The sequence below is a fragment of the Bubalus kerabau genome, chromosome 1, assembly GCF_029407905.1.
Source record: "Bubalus kerabau isolate K-KA32 ecotype Philippines breed swamp buffalo chromosome 1, PCC_UOA_SB_1v2, whole genome shotgun sequence".
Lineage (NCBI taxonomy): Eukaryota > Metazoa > Chordata > Mammalia > Artiodactyla > Bovidae > Bubalus > Bubalus kerabau.
The window spans coordinates 188,675,511-188,697,059 of NC_073624.1; the positions used below are offsets into that span (position 1 = coordinate 188,675,511).

Consider the following 21,549-nt stretch of genomic DNA (forward strand, 5'->3'; position numbering starts at 1 on the left):
GGCCTGAGCTGAAGCCCCTGCCCCTGCTGCGCTGCCTTCCATCTGCTCAGCACTCTCTTCTTTGTGTCTTCCTCTGTGCTGAGTTATGAGGCTGCAGGGGCAAAAGGCAGTGGTGAGCGCTATGCTGGGTGACTTCTGTTAGCAGGAAGACTGTTGAGAAGGGGCAGCATCCGAGCAGGAGGCTTCCACCTGGGGTACAGAAAGCGAGCGATTTTCCAGGAGCCTGGAACCCCAAATGTGGGGCAGGGCAGGACTTACAGGACCGACCCGCTGTGAGCCAGCCCTTTCTGTGGATCTCCACAGGCCCATCTGTGAAATGGGTGTACACGATAAACTGAACCACCAGCCTTCTAGGGATGGCTCAGGAACACGGAGAGTGTCCTTATGAGCCTCCTGAATCATGAGAAGTAGTATCAGCTCCGATCAAGGGGGAGGTGTCCGGGTGCAGTTAGGGTGTGGCTCAGCCAAGAGCTAGGGGCACCCTCAGGCCGGGCTGACTTCCCAGACCCTGCTCTGGGCTGTGCTGCGCCATGTGCTGAAAGCTGGCAGGAAATTTCCCTTTTGAGGAAAATAGGCCCAAAGACCCTCAAGCAGCCACCCAGGGCCATGCTGCCGTGGGTCCACCAGGTGAAGACTGCCACTGCCTGGAGCTCTCAGCGTCACCCGCGGAGGTTACCAGTACACTGAGGAGAAGGGCCAGGCGGGGCCCTCTTGGCACCTCAAACACAACAGGCTGGACCCCAACGACTAAAAAACAGGATCAGGTTTAATAAGTAAGCCGCCGTCGAGGTTATGGATGGATGCCTCGTGGGCCCCAAGCTGCTGGGCTATGAGTGGGGCGTCCACTCTCATATGTACAAGACTTCCCCGACAGGAATGGTCACGCAGTGTCTGGCTGCAGTGCCGCCCACTGGCCGCGCTGTGGCCAGAGCTGTGCGTGGGTCCCTGCGGTGGGGGCTGGGCCCCTCCTCTTGGGCCTCGCTAGGAGCGGTTCAGGAGTGAGTTCTGAATGTCTTCCAGGACCTGGTGGAAAAGCTCCTCGCGGGACTTCATGCCGTCCAGGTACACTGCAGTCGGAAAGGCCGTAGTCAGGGGCCCAGGGGGCTCAGCCAAGGGAGGGCCGGGTCCCTGGGGCTGCTGCCAACCAGCTCACAGCAGGGCTGGTGGACTGCTGGGTCAGGAGGAAGCGGACCCGCAGAGTTAGGCAGCTGGGACAGGCTAGCCTCTGGGCCCCAAAGCAAGAGAGACTGCTGGCGAGACGCGAGGAAGGCCTTCCAGGTTTCCCACCAAGTCCCAGCAGGGAGGGGCCTGCCTCATCTCACTCAGGGACTTACCCACTTCCACACCATTGGCCTCCATCTCCCGCTTATACTTCTGGTACATAGGCCACACGTGGCCGTCGAAGAGGCCAGGGGGATCAGGGACCGCGTAGCTTCGCTTACTGGGGAGGGAGATGGGCAAGAATGAGCAACACCCAGGTCACCTGAGGGTGGTGCCAGTGCAGATCCTGGGGTGCGGGAACTAGGTCAGGAATGGGGACCCCACAGAGTCAGGGGCCCCGTGTTGGAGCCTGGGTGCCCCAACTTCCAGCATTTTTCCCAATGGGCCTGGGAGATGCCCATGGCAGGTCAGGGGTGGGTCATGCTATCCTGACCCCAGGCTGTGGGCCTTTGGAACCCAGCACCGGCCACCCAAGTGCCTGCTGCCGAGCAGTCTGCAGCTTCAGGGTGGCCGTGTGTCTGGCAGGCATTACCCATTTCCTGGTCCTCCCTGGGGATGCAGACAGGGCCCCCCAGGCTCACCTTCTCCTCCACTTGCACTCTTCGTAGGGGATGGTCAGGAAGTACCTTCGGCTGTACAAGTCCACCAGGGGCCTGGCAGGGGTGGAGGACATGGTCAGCACTCGTGGGCCAAAGCACACAACCCCAGAGCCTCCAGGCATGTTCCTGGGTGACAAGGATTGGGTGGGGAGAGGGGTCTGGGCTGATTAAGTTAGGGATGAGTGAGGGGACCAGCAGTGGCCAGTCTCCGGCTATGCCCACTGCACCCCCCTACTCTGAGGGTGGAGTCTTCCCTCTCTCCCAATTCGGGGGCCCAGAGAGGTACAGTGTCTTGCCCAGGGTCACCCAGCAAGGTTGGGGATCCCACCAAGCCTGCTCTGTCTGAGGAAGCTGAGGTCCTACACGGAAGACTCAGTTCCCCCAAGAGGTGTGGGTTTTTGCCCCAGACCCTTGGGTCCGACTCCGAGGCCTGCCCCTGCCCCTACTCCCGTTGCCCCCGCCCCTACTCCTATTGTCCCAAGCCTCCCGCACCCCCAGGCCTTGGTGTCCTGTCTGTCGAAATAGAGACTCGGTGACCTAAGAGGGCCTGCATTGCCCAGGGCCCAGATCCGGATATGCTCACTTGTAGCTGTAGAGCAGGAAGCCTTCCAGAATGAGGATGTGGGTATCTGAGGCCTCCAGTTGGACGCTGACCCCGTGGGCGCGGGCGAACTTCTGGGGGCTGCTCATCCAGGCCTGCACGGTGCTCAGCATGGCCTCCATGTCCAGGGACTCCAGCACTAGGGGGTGGGAGACAGGGTGTTGGTGGGGTGGGGACAGGGGGTACTGTGGGCAGGGGCGCAGGGCTGCCACCGTCCATTCTTACCGTCCCACTGTTTGAAGCCGTCCTCCCCAACTGCTATTTGGTCTTGGGGCTGAAACAGAGGAGCCCAAGCCGCGGGCTCAGTGCCCGCCTTCCCACCTCACCCCGCCCTGGGGGAACAGCACCCGGAGAGCCCCCTGTGAGGGTCCGGGGGCACCTGCTTGCCCCGTTCCCCTGCAGCTGAGAGTCACGGGCTCTGAGGTCCCAGGCAAGGTACTCAGAACCCCCTCCCCAACTTCATGACTACTGGGACCAGGAGTGGGGACCAGTTACAACCATAGTAAAGTTGCCCCTCACCCTCCACAAAGCAACGAGGGTGGGCTCAGAGCCCATTTTGCAGATGGGACAGTGGAGGTGCAGAGGATAAAGGGCACCGCCCAGGTGACACATCCGCTCTGGGAACTGCACTTTCCCTGTCTGTGCCCTGAGAACGTGCCAGGCACATAGTAGGTGCTCAGTAATTGAGAACGCCAGCCCCAAGGTGCCCCCGAGGGGTCTACCTGCCCTGAGGCTCCTTCTCAGGGTCACCTCCCTCCCCTGCCCCTAGCCAGGGCAGCCACCTTGAAGAAGTCATCCTGGTGGATCACGCAGCAGTTGGGCAGCGCCTTGAGGAGGTTGTTGGTCAGGGTAGTCTTGCCGCCGTTGGTCATGCTGTAGGCAGAGCATACATGTGAGGCTGCCTGGGTCCCTTCTGTGGGCCTGTCTGGGTCTGAGGGGCCCCCAGGATCAGACTGAAACCTAAAACACAAGGCTGTAGTGCTAAGAGGGTATTTCTATTCATCTAAAGTCAGGGGATGAGATGGTTGGATGGCATCACTGACTCAATGAACATGGCTTTGAGCAAACTCCGGGAGATAGTGAAGGACAAGGAAGGCTGGCATGTTGCAGTCCATGGGGTCAAGAAGAATCGGACACGACTGAGTGCTGAATAACAGCAACAGCAACAGAAAGTCAGGGGAGGGGTTCTGAGTGGCCAACCTGGGCCGCCCAGCATCCTGCTGCCTACGGCCTGCTCAGGCCAGGCACAGGCCTGCACTCGGCGGTGGGGAGAAACAGAGAAAAGAGCAGAAAATGTGAAAACAAGCTGACAAGTTAACTGCATGTCTGGGGTCAGGGAAGCACTGCCTTCCGTGTTCAGACTCATTCAGTGTGACCGCAAACCCAGGAGGTGGGGCCGGGAGCCGGTCTTTCAGACCAGGAAACTGAGGCCCACATGTGACCTAGCCTCTGCAGGGCTTTTTAAAAAAGCCAGACTATTAAAGCAAGTGCTAAGTGGAAAACTGCAAACCTGGGAAGAGGCAGTCACCTTAGGACAAAGGGTGGGAATTCCCTGGTGGTTAGGACTGTGCTTTCTCTGCACAGTGAGAGTGGAGAACTAAGATCCCACAATCCATGTGGTATGGCAAAAAAATATATAAAATCCTCAAAAACAATGGGCAAAGCAGGGTGACCTGCTCAATCTCATCTGCCCGGGATATCTCTGGTTTTAGTGCCCAAAGTCCCAAATCCTGGGGATCCTTCAGTCCCAGGAAAAGCAGGACAATGGTCACCGTAAGGACTCCAGACTGGGGCTGTCGAAGGACACAGAAGGGTGATTGTCAGGCCTTCCTGGACGTGAGTGTCCCTTTGACCTGGCTGTCCCTGTCCCAGGAATCAGGAGTGGAAAGCTGAATGTGGAAGGAGGGAGGTACAGCTTTTAAAAGAGCTGGTGGGGGAAAAAAAAAAAAAGAGCTGGTGGGAAAGGAGACCTCCATACCTGAAGGGGAGCAGGTTAGAACTTGCCTGACGTTAATTTGAGTTGTTGCTGACAGGCACACCGCACCCTCAGGGCCAGCTACAGAAATGGGGGCCCTTGTCTCATTCTGTTAGGAATTTCAAGAGGGTAATGGAGCACTAAACCAAACGCAGGGTGGACCCAGGACGACCTCCCAGGTTGGAGCTTCAGGCCAGCCTGGCTTCTGCTAAATGCTTCCCAGGCATAGTCCTAAAAGGCCACAACCCCCAGGAAAGCAAGGTCCCTGCCTGAGGTCAGCAGAAGGAGCTTCTAAAGGCGGGTGCCACCCAGTGGAGTGCCACTCTGAGGACCCCACCCCACCTGCCCAGGAGCCTCCTGAGTTTGGTGTCTCCCCATCCCCACCCCCCAGCCCTTCAGAAGACCTGCCTAAGCTTTATAAAGTCTTCTATTCCCAGGGGTCTAGTCTATTCTGGGTGCAGGGTGGGGAAGGGACTTCCAGTGGGGAATTTCCGAACAGAGGGCAGAACCCCCCTCTCAGCACTCCGACCTTGGGCATCGGGTCCCTGCGACAGCAGGCGCCAGGCAGCCCTCCATTCATTCCCCTGGCCTCCTGCCCAGGCAGCCGCCTCGGCCCGCACAGGGGCGCGCCCGGCCGGCCTCTCCCTCCTCCGCGCGCTCCCGGGCCGCTCACCCTCCGATGCCCACGATGTACTTCATCTCCGCGCGGAGGGGCGGCGGGGACCGCGGTTGGCAAGCTGACTCCTGACTCCCGGGTGCCCGGCTAGGCCCGACCCCGCAGTGCGTCCCGGCTTCATTGAGAAAACCCCGCGCCTTTATAGGCTGGGGCAGCCCGGAGGCCGCCCGGAGGGAGGCGGCCCACCGCCTATGGGGAGCGCGGCTGCGCGCTGAAGTGGGCGGGCGGAGTGGGGGGGAGGGGGTGGGGGGCGCGCTGCACCTGTTCCCACTGGGTGGAAATAGCTCCACGCTGCCTTTTGCCTAAATTAGTCACGGGTGAGCCAGGCAGCGGGGTGCGAGTGGATGTCACCCCACTCCCTCTCCCCTCCTCCTACTCCTTCCCTCCTCCCCCTCCTGGCGGCTGCCCAGGGGACTGATAACCGGCCACACACCTTCCCTCCCTAAAAATATCCAGGCCGGTGTGTCCCCTCGCCTGACCCTGACATTAAGGCCGGTTCTGGTGGCTGAAGAAAGGAACTCACACCTCCCCCCTGGGCCCGGTCTCCAGCCACAGCAGCCGGCCAGCCCCAGGGGCTCCACACAGCGGGGGACTTCCTTTTCTAAGGGGGTTGCTGCCAAGATGGGCTTAAAGTCCAGAGTGGTGAATCCCAAGATAGCTTCGTTCAGGACCCTGGCCACCGGAAAATCTCAGCGTGGCACCAGGGGCCCCACATGAGGCCTGGCATCATTGGGTTTAGCCTCTGGCCTCTCAGCAGCTGGGTGGGGTAGGGTGGGGGAGGCATGGGTGTGTGGATCCCCCCCCCCCCCAAACACACACACCTTACTGACCAGCTGGGACCATGTCCCAGGTTCTGACTCCCCACCAGAGGAGACCTTTTGCTTTCAGGACCCCCTTTCTCACTCTTGAGAACGACTGAGGATCCCAGGGAGCTTTGGTTTAAATGGATTACTGTTGGGTCTTCCCTGTGGTCCACTGGTTAATACTCTGTCCTTCCAGTGAAGGGGGCATGAGTTTGATCCCTAGTCGGGGAGCTAGGATCTCGCAAGCTGCTCAAAGTATGGCCTCAGTAAAGAAATAAATAAATGGATTATCGCCATGGACAATATTTACCACATTATAACTTAAAACTGAGAAAGATTAAAGCCTTTTCAACTTTTAAAATGATAAAACTGCATGGTCACATGAATGTAATATACATATATATTTATAATTTTATTGAGTTTTGGCTGTGCTGGTTCTTTGTTGCTTTGCTCGGACTTTCTCTAGTTGCTGTGAGCAGCGGGGGCTGCTCTTGGTTATGCTGCACAGCCTTCTTATTGCGGTGGCTTCTCTTGTTTCAGAGCACAGGCTCCAGGCTCGCAGGCATCCGTAGTTGCAGCACGTGGGTTCAGTAGTCGTGGCCTTTGGGCTCTGGGGTGCCTGGACTTCAGTAACTGTGGCGCACAGGCTCAGTTGCTCCAAGAAATGTGGAATCTTCCCAGACCAGGGATGAGCCTGTGTCCCTTGCACTGGCAGGTGGATTCTTATCCACTGCGTCACCAGGGAAGTCCACAAATATGATATTTTTAATGAAAAATAATAGTTTTTAAAAAATTCAGGGAGAGGGCTAGATAAAATTTAAAACTTTTTTTGTATTGAATGACATTATTAAGAAAGTGAAAAGGCAAAGCAGGGAATGGAAGAAAATATTTACAAGTCATATATATGGTAAGGGGTTATTAGAATATATAGAGAACTCTTACAAGTCAGCAACAAAAAGACAAATGACCCAATTTAAAAATGCACAAAGACTCTGAATAGACCTTTCTTCAAAGAAGATATACTCGTGGCCAACAAGCACATGAAAAGATGCTTGGCATCACTGATTATCAGGGAGATGCAAATGGAAACCACAGTGAGGGAATTCCTGGGTGGTCCAGTGGTCTGGACCCTGTGCTTCACTGCCAAGGGTGCGGGTCAATCGCAGGTCAGGGGACTAAGATCCTGCAAGCTGCAACCCCCAAAATGAATAAATAACCCACAGTGAGATACCACTCACACCCACTAGGATGGCCATGGTCAAAGAGACGGACTGCGTGTATGTCAGTGAGGATGAGAGAGATGGCAGTCCTGTGTGTTGCTGGTGGGCATGGGAAGTGGGGCAGTCTCTGTGGAAAACAGTTGGCAGTTTTTTGGACCCATTTTCACTTCAAAGTGTCAACCCAAGAGAAATGAAAACACATGTCTCCACAGATGCTTGTCCATGAATGCTTATAGCAACATGACTCATAGGAGCCAAAAGGTGGAAATAACTAAGTGTCTACTAGCAGATGAATGGATATACACACTGATCCATTCTCCCACGGACTATTATTCTGCGATGAGAAGGGGAGAAGCCCTGACACTCGCTACCACGTGGACGGACCCTGAGGACACGGTGCTCAGTGAGAGCAGCAGGCACAGAGGGACACACAGGGTGTGACTTCACTGATGGGAAACGAGCAGAGCAGGCCGATCCACAGAGACAGCGTTTGTGGTTACCAGGGCCTGGGAGAGGGCAAATGAGGAGTGATTACTTGTAGAGTGTTCTTCTGTGGTGATGAGAATGTTCTGCAATTAGACAGAGGTGATATTTTCAGAGCACTGTAAATGCACTAATGGTATACTTTACAATAATGGTTAGTTGCATATTATGTGACTTTCGCCTCAGTTGACAACAACAAAAAGGCTGAGGACCCTTCCAGCTACGGTCAGAGAGAGGGAACAGACACATTGCTACAGCAGGAGGGTCAGAAAGATAACCTGCTGCCGTCTGTGAAGATGGAGGAGGAACCATGAGCCAGGGATGTGGCGGCTCTAGAAGACGGAAAAGGCAGGAGTCTGTTCTTCCCTGGAGCCTCCGGAGGGACCAGTCCTGCCCCCATCTTGATCTTAGCTCTATGAGACCTGTGTCAGACTTCTCACCTCCAGGACTGTCAGAGAATAAATTTATATTGTTTAAATAAAAAAATTTTTTTTAGGTTAAAGAGTGATATTCTGTGCGTGTGTATTCAGTTGACAAGTCGTGTCCGACTTTTTGCAACCCCATGAACTTCAGCATGCCAGGCCTCCCTGTCCTTCGTTATTTCCTGGAGTTTGCCCAAGTTCATGTCCATTGAGTCGGTGATGCCATCCAATCACCTCATCCTCTGTCGCCCCCTTCTCCCCCTGTCTTCAATCTTTCCCAACATCAGTGTCTTTTCCAATGAGTCAGCTCTTTACATCAGGTGGCCAAAGTATTGGAGCTTCAGCTTCAGCATCAGTCCTTCCAATGAGTATTCAGGGTTGCTTTCCTTTAGGATTGACTGGTTTGATCTCCTTGCAGTCCAAGGGACTCTCAAGAGTCTTCTCCAACACCAGAGTTCAAATGCATCAATTCTTCAGTGCTCTACCTTCTTTAAGGTCCAATTCTCACGTCTGTATGTGACTACTGGAAAAACCATCACTTTGACCATATGGACCTTTGTCAGCAGAGTGATGTCTTTGCTTTTTGACACACCGCCTAGGTTTGCCATAGTTTTCCTGCCAAGAAGCAATCGTCTTCTGATTTCATGACTGCAGTCACCATCCACAGTGATTGTAGAGCCCAAATCACTTTAATGTCTGGTTTAGAAGGGTTCTCGCATCTGCTTGTGGTTCAGCTGGTTTCCATAGTTGTTTTGGTGGATATACAGGAGAAAGGGCTTCCCAGGTGGCGCTAGTGGTAAAGAATCTATCTGCCAATGCAGGAGCCATAAGAGACATGGGTTCCATCCCTGGGTTGAGAAGGTCCCCTGGAGGAGGGCATGGCAACCCACTCCAGTATTCTTGTCTGCAGAATCCCATGGACAGAGGAGCCTGGCGGGCTACAGTCCATCGGGTCACAAAGAGTCAGACATGACTGAAGTGACTTAGCATGTACTCTCAGGAAGAAAAATCTAGCTTTACACACAGATAAAGGTGGATTTTTAGCCTGTTTTAGGTCATCATGGGTAGTTTTCTTTGTCCTACGGCTGAACAGGACGGAAGGAGGTTTATGAAGGTTCTTTTTCACTCTCTGCTCCATTAAAGGCCATTGGTCCATCTTTGCACTTTGTTTCTTTGCTTGTTTTTGTTAAATGATTTTTAAAATAACTGTGTTTATTTCTTTTTCGCTGCGCTGGGTTTTCGCTGCTGTGCGGGCTTTTCTCTAATTGTGGCGAGCGGGGGCTGCTCTCTAGTTGTGGTGCTGAGGCTTCTCATTGCGATGGTTTCTCTTGTTGGGGAGCACGGGCTCTAAGGCACACGGGCTTCAGTACTTGTGGCTCGTGGGCTCTAGAGCACACGCTTAATAATTGTGGTGCCCCCTGCTGTGGAAATATTGAGTCCTAACCACTGGACCACCAAGGAAAGAAAACGAAAGGTTAGATGCTCAGTCATGACTGACTCTTTGTGACCCCATGGATTATAGCTCAGCCAGGCTCCTCTGTCCATGGGATTCTCCAGGCAAGAATACTGGAGTGGGTAGCCATTTCCTTCTCCAAGGGATCCTCCCAACCCAGGGATGGAACCTAGGTCTTTTGCATTGGCAGGCAGATTCTTTACTGTCTAAGCCAGCAGGGAAGTCACTTTGAATGGATCTTTTTTCCATATATGATTCTGACCTTGAAGACACCCTGAAGGGGTCTCAGTGACCACCACCCTCAGCCACCCTGGCTTACTCTTTAAGAATCCTTGGTTAAGAATTCTGCGTTTGAATCCTGGTTCTGCCACTTGCCACATGGGGGAGCTCAGGCGCCACCTTGGCCTCTCTGCCTCACTGTTCCCATCTGTATAAAGGGAGGCTGCTGGCCCCAAGCAAGGGAGGGAAGATGTCTATGGCTTTGGGCTCCTGCCCCCAGGAGAATGAAGGGAGGATGCCCTGCCCTGCCCACTCCTGACCCGCCCCTCAGCAGCCAAAGTTGCCGCCACAGGGCCTTTGCACATGCCATTATCTTTTCTGGGACCCACCCCTCCCCTTACCCAATCCTCCTCCCTCAGGCTAACTTTGACTAAGCCATCCTGCATCAGCTTGGACCTCCCCTCTTCCAGGAAGACTTTCTGGATCCCCACCGCTTCTCTCCACATCATGAGTTCCCCCCAGGGCAGGCAGGGCCATGCATGTCTTGTTTTCTGATGTATTCCCAGTGCCTACCAAGGTCAGGTTCACTAATGGTAGCGTCACATCCTCCCTAAATAGTAGCAGAAGGAATGAATGAAACTGGAAGGGCCAGGAGATCTTTGAACCCAGCCAACAGCTTCCTAGGTGGTGCTCGTGATAAAGAAACCCCCTACCAATGCAGGAGACCTATGAGGCTCAGGTTTGATCCCTGGGTGAGGAAGATCCCCTGAAAGAGGAAATGGAAAACCACTCCAGTATTCTTGCCTGGGAAATCCCATGGACAGAGGAGCCTGGCGGGCTAGATTTCACGGGGTCACAAAGAATTGGACAGGACTAAAACAACTTCGCACACAAGTATGCACGCTGGCTGAAACACAAGGGGATTTCAGTAAGAATCCTACTAAGTCAGTGTAGCTAGACTACCCCCTTACCCTTCACGTCCCCTCCTGTGATCTTCCGTTCACCGCACCTGCCTGCCTGTGCTATGTCAGGAGTGCAAACTGGCTCTATGCTCTCTCTGCCCTTCTGCAATGACTCCCGAGTACAATTGGCTTTTATGGCTTGAACTGTCGGGCACTGGTTTTTCTTTAAGCCCGCCTGCTCTGTGTGACGGCTAGAGGGAGCTTTGTAAAAACCCAGATGGGGGCTTTCCCGGTGGCTCAGGGGTTGAGAATCTGCCTGCTAATGCAGGGGACGTGGGTTCGGTCCCTGATCCAGGAAGATCCCGCATGTCTCGGAGCAACTAAGCCTGTGCCCCGCCACTACTGAGCCTGTGCTCTAGAGCCTGGGAGCCGAAAGTACTGAGCCCACGTGCTGCAGCTTCTGAAGCCCGCATGTCCTAGAACCCATGCTCTGCAACAAGAGAGGCCACCACAATGAGAAACCTGCACACCACAATTAGCGAGTACCCCTGCTCTCTCCAGGTAGAGAAACACCTGGACAGCAATCGACCCAGCACAGCCAAAACTATATAAATAAAATAAAACTGGAAAAATAAAACCCCCAAAACCCAGATTGGGGTCTGTCTTTCCTGTTTCAACTCTCCTGTGCCAAACATTCCTCCCATTCTTATTTGCATTTAAAATAAGGTCCAGTGGTTAAGACTCAGGCTTCCAATGCAGGGGATGCAGGTTCAGTCCTTGGTCAGGGAACTAAGATCCCACATGCTGTTTGGTGAGACCAAAAAATAAAAGTAACGCGCTGTCCTCACCCCCAGGCCCTGCCCTCTCTGGCCGCCCATGACCTCCCTCCCCTCCTATTTCACTGGGAGGACCAGCAGTGGCTAAGACACCTGCTGAGAGGGTCAACCAGTGGTGGGGACATAGCGACTGGTCTGGTTAAGAATTGTTTAACGGACTCATCTAGTGGCTTCAGGCAGGACTGACGTGCTTGAAGGTCAGATGTCAGGAGAGGTGACTGGGGGCAGTGACCCTCCGTTCAAAGGTGGCCGCCAGGGACAGAGTGTCAAATGCCCAAGAGAGGGGTCTTGTCCACTGCCCACCCACCTTTCCTCCCCACTCCAGCCCCCCTGGCTCTCGGTTCCCTCTCAGCAGCGTGGCCAGACCCATGACCCTGAGCTCCATCAGCTGTCCCACAGGCGGGGGGAAAAGACAGCGCCGTGTGTGACCTCTGGCCCAGTTTCAGTGGCAAGAATTTCCCAGGAGCCTTGTTGTAGGGCATGCGGCCCAACCATGGGTGACAGTGACGTTCCCTGGCAAGGCCCTGCTGGGAGGCCTCTGGGTCGCTCACCCTGGCACATGGGCTCCCAATACAGACCTGCCTGTCCCCAAAGAGCCCAAGGTCATTGAAAGTGACCATCCCATGCCATCCTGTGAGATTCCACTGATGGGAAACATCCAGAACAGGCCAATCCAATAGATACAGAGAGTGGGTTCCTAGTTGTCAGGGGCTGGGGAGTGCCTGCTGATGGGGACAGGGTCTCCAGACCCAGACAGAATACTCTGGGTATTCTGTACAACATTGTGAACGTGCTAAATGCCATTAATGATAAATTTTAAAAATAACTCATTACGCCATTTAGCTCTGGCTTTGCAGTAACACCCAGCTGTAGTCAGTCTGGCCTCAGGCCCTCTCTGTCTGCACTCCTCCAGCCAGTCTTCATTTTCCTGCTCCTGTCTCACCCAACTCTGTCCAGCCTCCAAGCCTTAGCCCTTGCCGGATACCTCTTGGCCTGCCCAAAGGCTTGGCTAACTGTTTCTTCTCTCTGTGATCTCCAATCAGAGAAAACTCTTCCTCCAGGGAGCCTTCCTGGATTTTCCTCCTGATCCCTAGTGAGGCCCTGGTTCCCTGTGTCAAACTCCCTCACTGGGCTGGGAACGTGAAAGGTGCCTGGTCCCCAAGGATCCCCAGTACAATACGGTGAATGTGCTAAATGCCATTATTCAGTGAATGAATGAACAAATGAGGTTCATAGGAACCCCCTTAAGATACTCAAAGACTCAGTGGGGTGGTAGAAAGGGTGGGACCGTCACCTCCAGACACGGCACTCCATGATCCCAGCACCAGTTCTGCCATCTTCAGCTCCCCCTCCTCACCATTCCCATGCCAACTGGCCCCCTCTGCCCGAGGCTCCCTCCCAGTAATAGTGCCCTTCTCTGTGAAGGGCACCTCGCTGGATGTCACAGGGGTGGGATGGCAGAGACAGGTGGGGTGGCATCTGTTGACTCCTGCCATCAACCTGATGGAGACTTTGTGTGAACACATGCATCCTGGTATCCCTGCCACCAGCAGGTCTCAAGATTCTGGGCGTGGACAACAGGACTCCTCTTGTGCCTGGCATGGGAGGGCCCACTCTCACCCTTTGAGGGGAAACAGTCTCCTAAGATCCTACAGCCAGCGGAGGGTGTGGATCTCCAGTCATGCGATGAGATGGCCGGAGGGACAAAGCACAGGGTCACATCTCAGACCCAGCCTTAAGTGTCCATGTGACCCCAGGTGAGCCACGCCCCTCTCTGTGCCTCAGTCTCCCCATCTGTGATGCCCAGAGGGGGCTTGAAAGCTCCACCCCCTTCCCCATGCCTTGCTTGGGTTGGGAAGATCCCCTGGAGAAGGAATGGCTACCCATGCCAGCATTCTTCCCTGGAGAATTCCATGGAGAGAGGAGCCTGGGGGGCTACAGTCTATGGGGTCATAAAGAGCTGGAGAGGGCCGAAGCGACTAAACACACACAAGATTGGGGGCAGGAAGGGAACTTGAATCACAGAGAGGCAGAGCCAGAAGGAGGCCTCAGAAAGAACCCAGGTGGGTTTCCCATTCTGGCGACAGGAGCCAGAAGCAAGACAGGCCATGACTTAAGGTCACCCAAGTCGCTGTGCCCCATCCTGGCATGGGAAATCTGCTCTCTCTGCACCCTGTCCAAGACCAGAGCCACATCCCATGCACGTGGACAGAAGTCACAAACCTCCCTTCTCACCGGTGCTTTATTTCCCATAAAAATCCCCCAAAGCCCGTGGAACTGATGTCTTTACATCACAACAGTAATCATAATGAATTGTTTGTTTTAAAAACCACAAAGCTGGCTGTCGGAAGCATGGGTGTGTGAACTACGACCTTGGGTCAGGGGTGGACTTAGGGCGCACCCCGTGTGTCACAGAGGAAAACCCAATGTCCCTTCACAAGGAGGGCTCAGTGTCCACTGTTTCCGCCAAACTGCCCCGTGAATAGAAATCTTCCACAAAGCCCATTTCAGAGGGTATGGCTAGGCTCCCACCTGGATGTGGTGGCCCCATCTGGGTGGAGCTGCGCCTCAGAACCTCATGCACCTGTGAAGAGGTAGCCAGCCTGGAGACCGCCTCCCTGGGGGGCTCTCTCTCTACTCTGGAGGGGTCTGCGTGGCTGGGTTGGGGTCCTTGATTCCACTTGCCTGTTGTTTGCGCTGCTGGTGGTCCTGAGGGGTGGCAGTTGGGCCACAGTGAACTGGGAGGCGGGGTGGGGGTCCGTGTTGAAATTTCTTGTTTGGCCGAAAGTTTTAGGCCACAGAATCTTTGAGGGCGGGATGGTCTGCCCCTCTCGTCCCTCTGTGGCCTCTGCACACATGTTTTTGCACACATTGTCAGTTGTGTTCGACTCTTTGAGATCCCACAGACTGTAGCCTGCCAGGCTCCTCTGCCCATGGGATTCTCCAGGCAAGAATACTGGAGTGGGTTACCATTTCCTCCTCCAGGGGATCTTCCCAACCCAGGGATCGAACCTGCGTCTCCTGTGTTGGAAGGCAGATTCTTTACCACTTAACCACTTGGGAAGCCTCATTGGCTCTGCAGGCTCTCAGTAGCTGTCACATTGGGTGGACTGCATCAGTTCCTATCCCCGGCTCCTTTCTCACTGTCACTGAAGCACTGTTGCTAGGAGTTACTGTGTATACTATACTGTGGATTTGTGGGCCTTGCAGGCCACGTGTCCATCTCATCAGCAGAGCAGAACCAGTCACTTGAATCTGGAGTTCAACCCGGCCCTGCAGATGCCTAGGCACCTTTTATAAAAGGAGGCACTCAGGGCACAGGTAGGGCATGAGCAGACCCAGGATGGAGGGGGCTTTCGGTGGAGGGGTGGGAGTGGAGGGGAGCAGCCTGCCTTGGGCTCCAGGTAACTCATCGGAGCTGGGAACACGGATCCTGTCCTTTATTTGACATTCAGGAAACAGAGCAGAAATACAAATTAAAAAATCCCACCAGACACCCAAAGGCCCCAGCCTTGCAGGAGCAGTGCTGGGTTCCAGAAGACAGAGGCCCAAGGCCCTGCATTTTCCAAGATGGGAGCCACTGGTGGGACAATTCCTGCCATGCAGAAAGCCTTGTTGTCCCTTTGCCTCAGTGCTGAGTGCCACTGGCTCCCTCCTGTCATCAGGGTAACCCTAGAGGCACCCCCTTGATGCCAAGAATCTCCTACTGGGAGATGATTGGGGTAGGGGGTCGATCAAACCTGGATGATGCCTGCCACAGAGGCCAGACACCACCCCTGTTTGACTTCTGCACAAATTTGTGGAAACAGAGGGCTTCCCTGGTGACTCAGATGGTAAAGAATCTGCCTGCCATGCAGGAGACCCGGGTTTGATACCGGAGTCAGGAAAATCCCCTGGAGAAGGAAATGGCAACCCACTCCAGTATTCTTGCCTGGAGAATCCCATGGACAGAGAAACCTAGTGGATTATAGTCCATGGGTCAATGGGGTTGCAAAGAATCGGACACAACTGAACCACTCACAATTTTCACGGAAACAGAAACTCTCAGGTTTGTAGGGGACCGCAGGGGACCACTCTGTGCAAGCACTGCTCATCCTCTTCTTGAATGCCTCAAGAGATGGGGAACTCACTCCCTCTAGAGCCCACCTGACTGGTCTTTGGAGCACATTAGAAAAGTCTTTTTTTCCTTTCCTCCCTAAGGAAATCTGTCTCCTTTTAATGCAGGTGGCCATAGCATCCAGACCACTGTGATTTATTTTTCCCAGTGACATTTTTAACACTCAAAAGTCCAGTACCCTGTATATGCTTTCTCGTCCGTCAGTATTTCTGTGATGAGCTTATCTTGAGAGCTGGTTTCTCAGCTTCTGCTCCTGGTGGGAACCCAAGGGGGCACATCCCAACTCCATGCTAGGGGGAGGGATTGGGGAAGTGAGGAGGCTCATTCTCTCGGTAGGAGGTATTGGTTTGGATTGCCCTGTGGCATGGCCTCTGCCTTCAAGGGGCTGGAGAATGTTCTAGACTGAGGGAGAGGGTGGTTGCAAGTGTAGGGCAAGGATGATTATCAGTGGCCCTCATTGGTGCCAAGGCCTCTGATGTTCCCAAGGAGGTGGGAGTTATAGGAGGCGAGGGGGCTGGTTTAAAGGAAAAGCCGTGAGTTCCAAGGTCAGGCAGTTCCCCCAGGACATGTTGCTGCTGGGGGTGGTGCTGAACTTCCAGGCCCGATGCCCAGGACTGCAGGGACTGTTCTGGGAGGAAAGGCACGAGGAAGAATCCAGACCCAGCCAAGGGAGTCGGTGGGCATCTGTGGCTCCAACCTGGACCAGGTGACACGCAAGAGAAGGGTCCTGACCAGGAGTCTATGCAGTGGAATGGGGTCTCTGAGGCCACCAAGACGCATGGGCCATGCTCGATGCTTCTCGCTCTTCTTGGCCATGAGCTCATGAGTGTGGAAGGGTGGAGAATTGGGTCCTTTTCCAGATGCATTAATACTGCATCATTTTTTTTTAAAGTGTTTTCAAGCAGCTAGAAAGGATGTTGGGTTTCAGAGATGGATGGGGGAGATGGGCACCCCACTGGAGACTGGGACTTGGGATGAGGTGAGGATGAGATCCAGGGCCGCAGGGCATCTGACAGAGGCTTCTTGGCATCTGAGATCTTTCGTGTTCTCCTCTGTGCTCACGTTACTTCAGGACATGCTGAAGAGGGAGAGACATGGTCAAGTTACCATGATTGGATTTAGAGAAAGTGGAAAATGTTCCATGTGTGTGGAATTGAAAAGAATGATCTAATCTGGCTTTGGCATGCTCTCAACAGGAAGGGTAGCACCTACCTTGCCAAGTCTGCCACCTGCCACCCACCTTCCAGGTGTGGTTCTGAAGGGCACCTCTCTCTTGGTGCCCCAGCCAATGAGTAGGCCCCAGGGCGGGTGCCCTCAATCAGACTGGGTCAGTTTTCAATTCACCCATCTATTCCATCCATCTATCCTTCCATCCACTCATCCAACCAACCATCCATCCATCCACACACTCATCCATTCATCCATCTAACCAACCACCCATCCATCATCTACCTACCCATCCATCCATCCATCCACTTATCCAACTCACCATTCACCTCTCCATCCACTTAGCCAACCAACCATCTATCTATCCACACACCCATCCATCCAACCATCCATTTATCCATCCATCCATCCACACACTCATCCATTTATCCATCCATCCAACCAACCATCCATCCATCATCCATCCATCCATCCATCCATCCACTTGTCCAACCAACCATCCATCTATCTACATACCCATCTATCCAACCAACCATCCATTTATCCATCCAACCATCCATCCACATCCATCCAAGCAACCATCCATCCATCCATCCACACACCCATTCAACCATCCATCCATTGACTTATCCATCACCCATCCACCCATCTGTCCATCTATCCACAGGACCCATCTATCTGTTTATCCACCCACCCATATACCTGTCCATCTACCTATCCATCCATCTATCTACCCATCTGTCCATCTATCCATTGCTCCCAATCATTCTTTCTATTATGTATTTAATCATTTTAAAAGTGCTTGTTTTTTATTATCTCTGCCTGAGGTTCCCCGGGGGGTCTAATTCTGCTGTTTGTTGTATCTGACTTTTTTCATGGTGAATGATTTCCTTGTGTTTTGTGTTTGTGGACGGGGACTTATTTTCAGAATGCATGGATTGAGATGGTCTTGTCAGAAATGTATTGAGAACTTGCCTCTATTCAGGGTCTCCAGGGCAGTACTGGTTTAAGTCCATTTTTGATGTTTATTTCTCAGCTTGGGGCTTCTTGGGTCACATGGATAGTATTAAGACATGTAGCTGGCCCATGTTACAGATTTGTAGCAGAGAATGTGGTCAAGGATTAACCCTGCACATTCCAAAGAAAAGTCTGGCCCTTTCCCAGCCTCTTGGAGGCCACCTCCATGACCCTGGAATGTCCTTCTTGATAAGAGTATCTTTGTTTGCCTGGGACCTTGGGTCATGCTGGATAGTCTATGCTGACAGTGTGACTTAAGACAGGAGCTGTGGACCATGTGGTATCAGCTCAACCTCTGGAAGGGTTAGAGACGAAGGTCAGCCATGTGAACAGCCCACCACGCATATGACTGACCCCCAGTAAACACCCTGGACGCCAGGGCTCCTGGCGAGCAGCACAGGTTGGTGACACTTGGTGTGTGCCACCACACTTGGCTGCTGGGAGAATAAAGGGCTGTCCCCACGAGTGCCCTGGGAGACAACAGCTGGGAACTTGCACCTGTGTCTCTTTGCCCAGCCCCATACAGTTCTTCCTATTGCTGATTTTGATCTGTATCCACCCGTCCACTGTGATAAACCATAACCGTGAGCAGATCTGCTTTGCTGAGTCCTGTGAGTGCTTCTAGCAAACCATGGACCCTGAGGGTGGTCCCCAGGACCCGAGACACACAGGGAGGCTTTTTCTGGCATCTAGAGCCAGGCAGACACACTGAGATAGATAGTGGGCAGGCAGCGCACCCTTCAGCTGAGTTAAATCCCAGGTTTCAGGGGTCCTGGCTATGGGTGAATGCCTCAGCCAGGGTCCTCAGCCTGGGACCTCCCATCATTGCACCCCCTGGAGTTGGGCAGGGACCAGCTGCTCACTCAATCCCAGAGGAGGCCCTGTTGTCATGGTAACCATGATCTCTCTGCCTCCCTGGTGCCTCCTTCCTCCACCACCAAGTCCCGGGGACTCATCCAGGCTAGGTTCCACTTAGAATGCTTCCAAAAAAACGTGCCAAGAACCACCACTCCCCCCTCCCCTCGGCTTCCCATGCACCTCGTTTCCTGATCTTCTATGGCCAAAGCAGACCTGTGGGAAAAGGAAGGAATCCCAGCATTAGTTGCCTGTTTGGGAGCCTTGGCATTTGGCTGTGAGCCCTATGAGGCCCAACATGGCTGCATCCTGATCTGGCACAAAGCAAGCGTCAGCATGTGTCTGCTGTGTAACAAATGAGCCAGGACAGGTAGTCACGAGGACGGCCAAGCCCCTTGGCTGCCACAAAGTGAAACCACCAGTGTTGCCCCAGGCCCACCCGCCTGGAAGGTGGGACCCACCCACCGGGCCCGCACAAAGGCCAGCCAGAACCTCCATCTGAGAGCAGATCCTGGTCTCTCAGGCACATCAATTGCCCCTGGCCCCCGTGCTTGGCCTGTGATAGATGCAAGGTGGGAGGAGGAGGAGGGGACAGTCCCGGGATATAGCCACTTCCCTCAAAGAGCCCAAGGACAGGAGAAGAAGGGTACAACAAGCAGCAACTGCAGGAGGCAGATGGCACAGAAAGAGACAGGGAAGGAGGGGGCCATGCCATCTGTCTGCACATCCCAGGGGGAGGCACTAAAGGACTTTTATAATAACAGAGTCACTGGATTAAAGAAAAATTAGGAGGGGGATGGGAATGGAAGGGACTGTTTAGTGGGGTACAGGGTCTCCCTCTGGGCGGAAAGAATGTTTGGGAGAGAGGTACTGGTTGCTCAAAACTGTTGTTGTTCAACTGCTCAGTCATGTCTGACTCTTTGCAGCCCCATGGATTGCAGCACACTAGGCCTCCCTGTCCTTCACTATCTCCAGGAGTTTGGTCAAACTCATGTCCATTGAGTTGGTGATGCCCTCCAACCATTTCCTCCTCTGTTGCCCTCTTTAGCCTTAATCTTTCCAAGCATCCAGGTCTTTTCCAATGAGTCGGCTCTTTCAATCAGGTGGCCAAAGTATTGTAGCTTTGGCTTCAGCGTCAGTCCTTTCAATGAATATTCAGGGTTGCTTGCCTTTAGGATGGACTGGTTTAATCTCCTTGCAGTCCAAGGGACTCTAAAGAGATGTACTAAATTCACATTAAAATGGTTTGATGGAGTAGGTCTCGTGGTGGGGCTTTTTTTTTTTTTTGCTTCACTATGAAGCATACAGGATCTTAGTTTCCAGACCAGGGATGGAACCTGAGCCCCATGTAGTGGAAGTGTGGAGTCTTAACCACTGGATCACCAGGGAAGTCCCAAGGTTGTCTTATTTCAGCACCATAGTGACCTTAGATCACCTTCATCTGATGTTCTTTGGGCTCGGCAGCCCCTGGCGGGTGTGAGCTCTTGCCCACGGCCACCTGGACACTTACCTGTCTTCTGCCTGCCCCGCCTCTGCCTTCTCTTCAGCCCTGGGCAGGACGTACTCTGGCTGCGGCCTCACGCTGGGAACAGAAAGAGGTGAGCAGGGGTAACCAGCTGGCTGAGTGGGCTGAGGGGCTCTTGGCTCCCACTCCCCTCCATCTGGGCTGCCATGACCCGACAGCAGTCTGGAAAGGGTTTGCCTGCCCTGGGAAGTGCCGGGGCCCAGAGGGTGGAGCAAGTGATGGGATGGTCAGGAATTCATCAAGATGAAGGCCATGGGGAGAAAGAAAGAAAAAAAATGAGAAAAAATAGAGAGAGATTAAAAAAAAGCAGAACAATAATGAAGACTAAAAGATAACAACCCCTGAGGGGTAAAACCAGACTCCAACAGCAAAGAGAGAGAAGAAAAAGAAAAAGAAAAAAAAAATATATATATATATAATAAGAAAAATATAAATAAGAGGGATCAGAATAATAACACAGATTAGAAAATAATAGAATAAGAAACCACAATCACAGAAAACTAATCAAACGGATTACATGAACTACAGCCTTGTCTAACTCAATGAAATTATGAGCCATGCCGTGCAGGGCCAAGCAAGATGGACAGGTCATGGTGGAGAGTTCTGACAAAATGTGGTCCACTAGAGAAGGAAACAGCAAACCACTTCAGTATTCTTGCCTTCCCCATGAACAGGATGAAAAGGCAAAAAGATATGGCACTGAAAGATGAACTCCCCAGGTCGGTAGGTGCCCAATATGCTACTGGAGAAGAGTGGAGAAATAACTCCAGAAAGAATGAAGAGACAGAGCCAAAGCGAAAAAAAACCCCAGCTGTGGCTGTGACTGGTGATGGAAATAAAGTCTAATGCTGTAAAGAGCAGTATTGCATAGGAACCTGGAATGTTAGGTCCATGAATCAAGATAAATTGGAAGTGGTCAAATAGGAGATGGCCAGAGTGAACATAGACATTTTAGCAATCAGCGAACTAAAATGGACTGGAATGGGTAAATTTAACTCAGATGACCATTATATCTACTACTGTGGGCTAAGAATCCCTTAGAAGAAACGAAGTAGCCCTCATAGTCAACAAAAGAGTTCCAAATGCAGTTCTTGGGTGCAGTCTCAAAAATGACAGAATGATTTCTGTTCATTTCCAAGGCAAAACTTTCAATATCACAGTAATCCAAGTCTATGCCCCAACCAGTAATGCTGAAGAAGCTTAAGTTGAACAGGTCTATGAAGACCTACAAGACCTTCTAGAACTAACACCCAAAAGAGATGTCCTTTTCATTACAGGGGACAGGAATGCAAAAGTAGGAAGTTAAGAGATACCTGGAGTAACAGGCAAGTTTGGCCTTGGAGTACAAAATGAAGCAGGGCAAAGGCTAACAGAGTTTTCCCAAGAGAACGCACTGATCATAGCAAACACCCTCTTCCAACAACACAAGAGATGATGCTACATGTGGACATTACCCAA

At 53.0% G+C, this 21,549-nt stretch overlaps 3 protein-coding genes across 3 annotated transcripts in view; 1 reads left to right on the plus strand and 2 right to left on the minus strand.

Moving 5' to 3' along the window:
- Positions 1-21,549, plus strand: part of LOC129627652 (small integral membrane protein 20-like) — a 40,722-nt gene that overhangs the window by 5,311 nt on the left and 13,862 nt on the right. The gene's annotated exons all lie outside the window — the stretch shown is intronic.
- On the minus strand, positions 746-5,227 carry NMRK2 (nicotinamide riboside kinase 2). The gene is made up of 7 exons (XM_055547062.1): positions 5,070-5,227; positions 3,204-3,294; positions 2,647-2,695; positions 2,404-2,560; positions 1,803-1,874; positions 1,335-1,441; positions 746-1,067 (listed from the first exon to the last, which is right to left on the minus strand). Exons 1-7 carry the CDS (start codon positions 5,093-5,095, stop codon positions 982-984), a joined length of 588 nt encoding a protein of 195 aa, XP_055403037.1. The 5' UTR covers positions 5,096-5,227; the 3' UTR covers positions 746-981.
- The window catches only part of ATCAY (ATCAY kinesin light chain interacting caytaxin), a 38,206-nt gene continuing 32,917 nt past the window's right edge, over positions 16,261-21,549 (minus strand). The window contains exons 11-13 of the mRNA XM_055547046.1: positions 20,077-20,148; positions 18,750-18,782; positions 16,261-16,605 (exon numbers count right to left, since the gene is read on the minus strand). Coding sequence (XP_055403021.1) covers positions 16,596-16,605; positions 18,750-18,782; positions 20,077-20,148 — 115 coding nt within the window. The 3' untranslated portion in view covers positions 16,261-16,595. The remainder of the gene's footprint in view (positions 16,606-18,749; positions 18,783-20,076; positions 20,149-21,549) is intronic.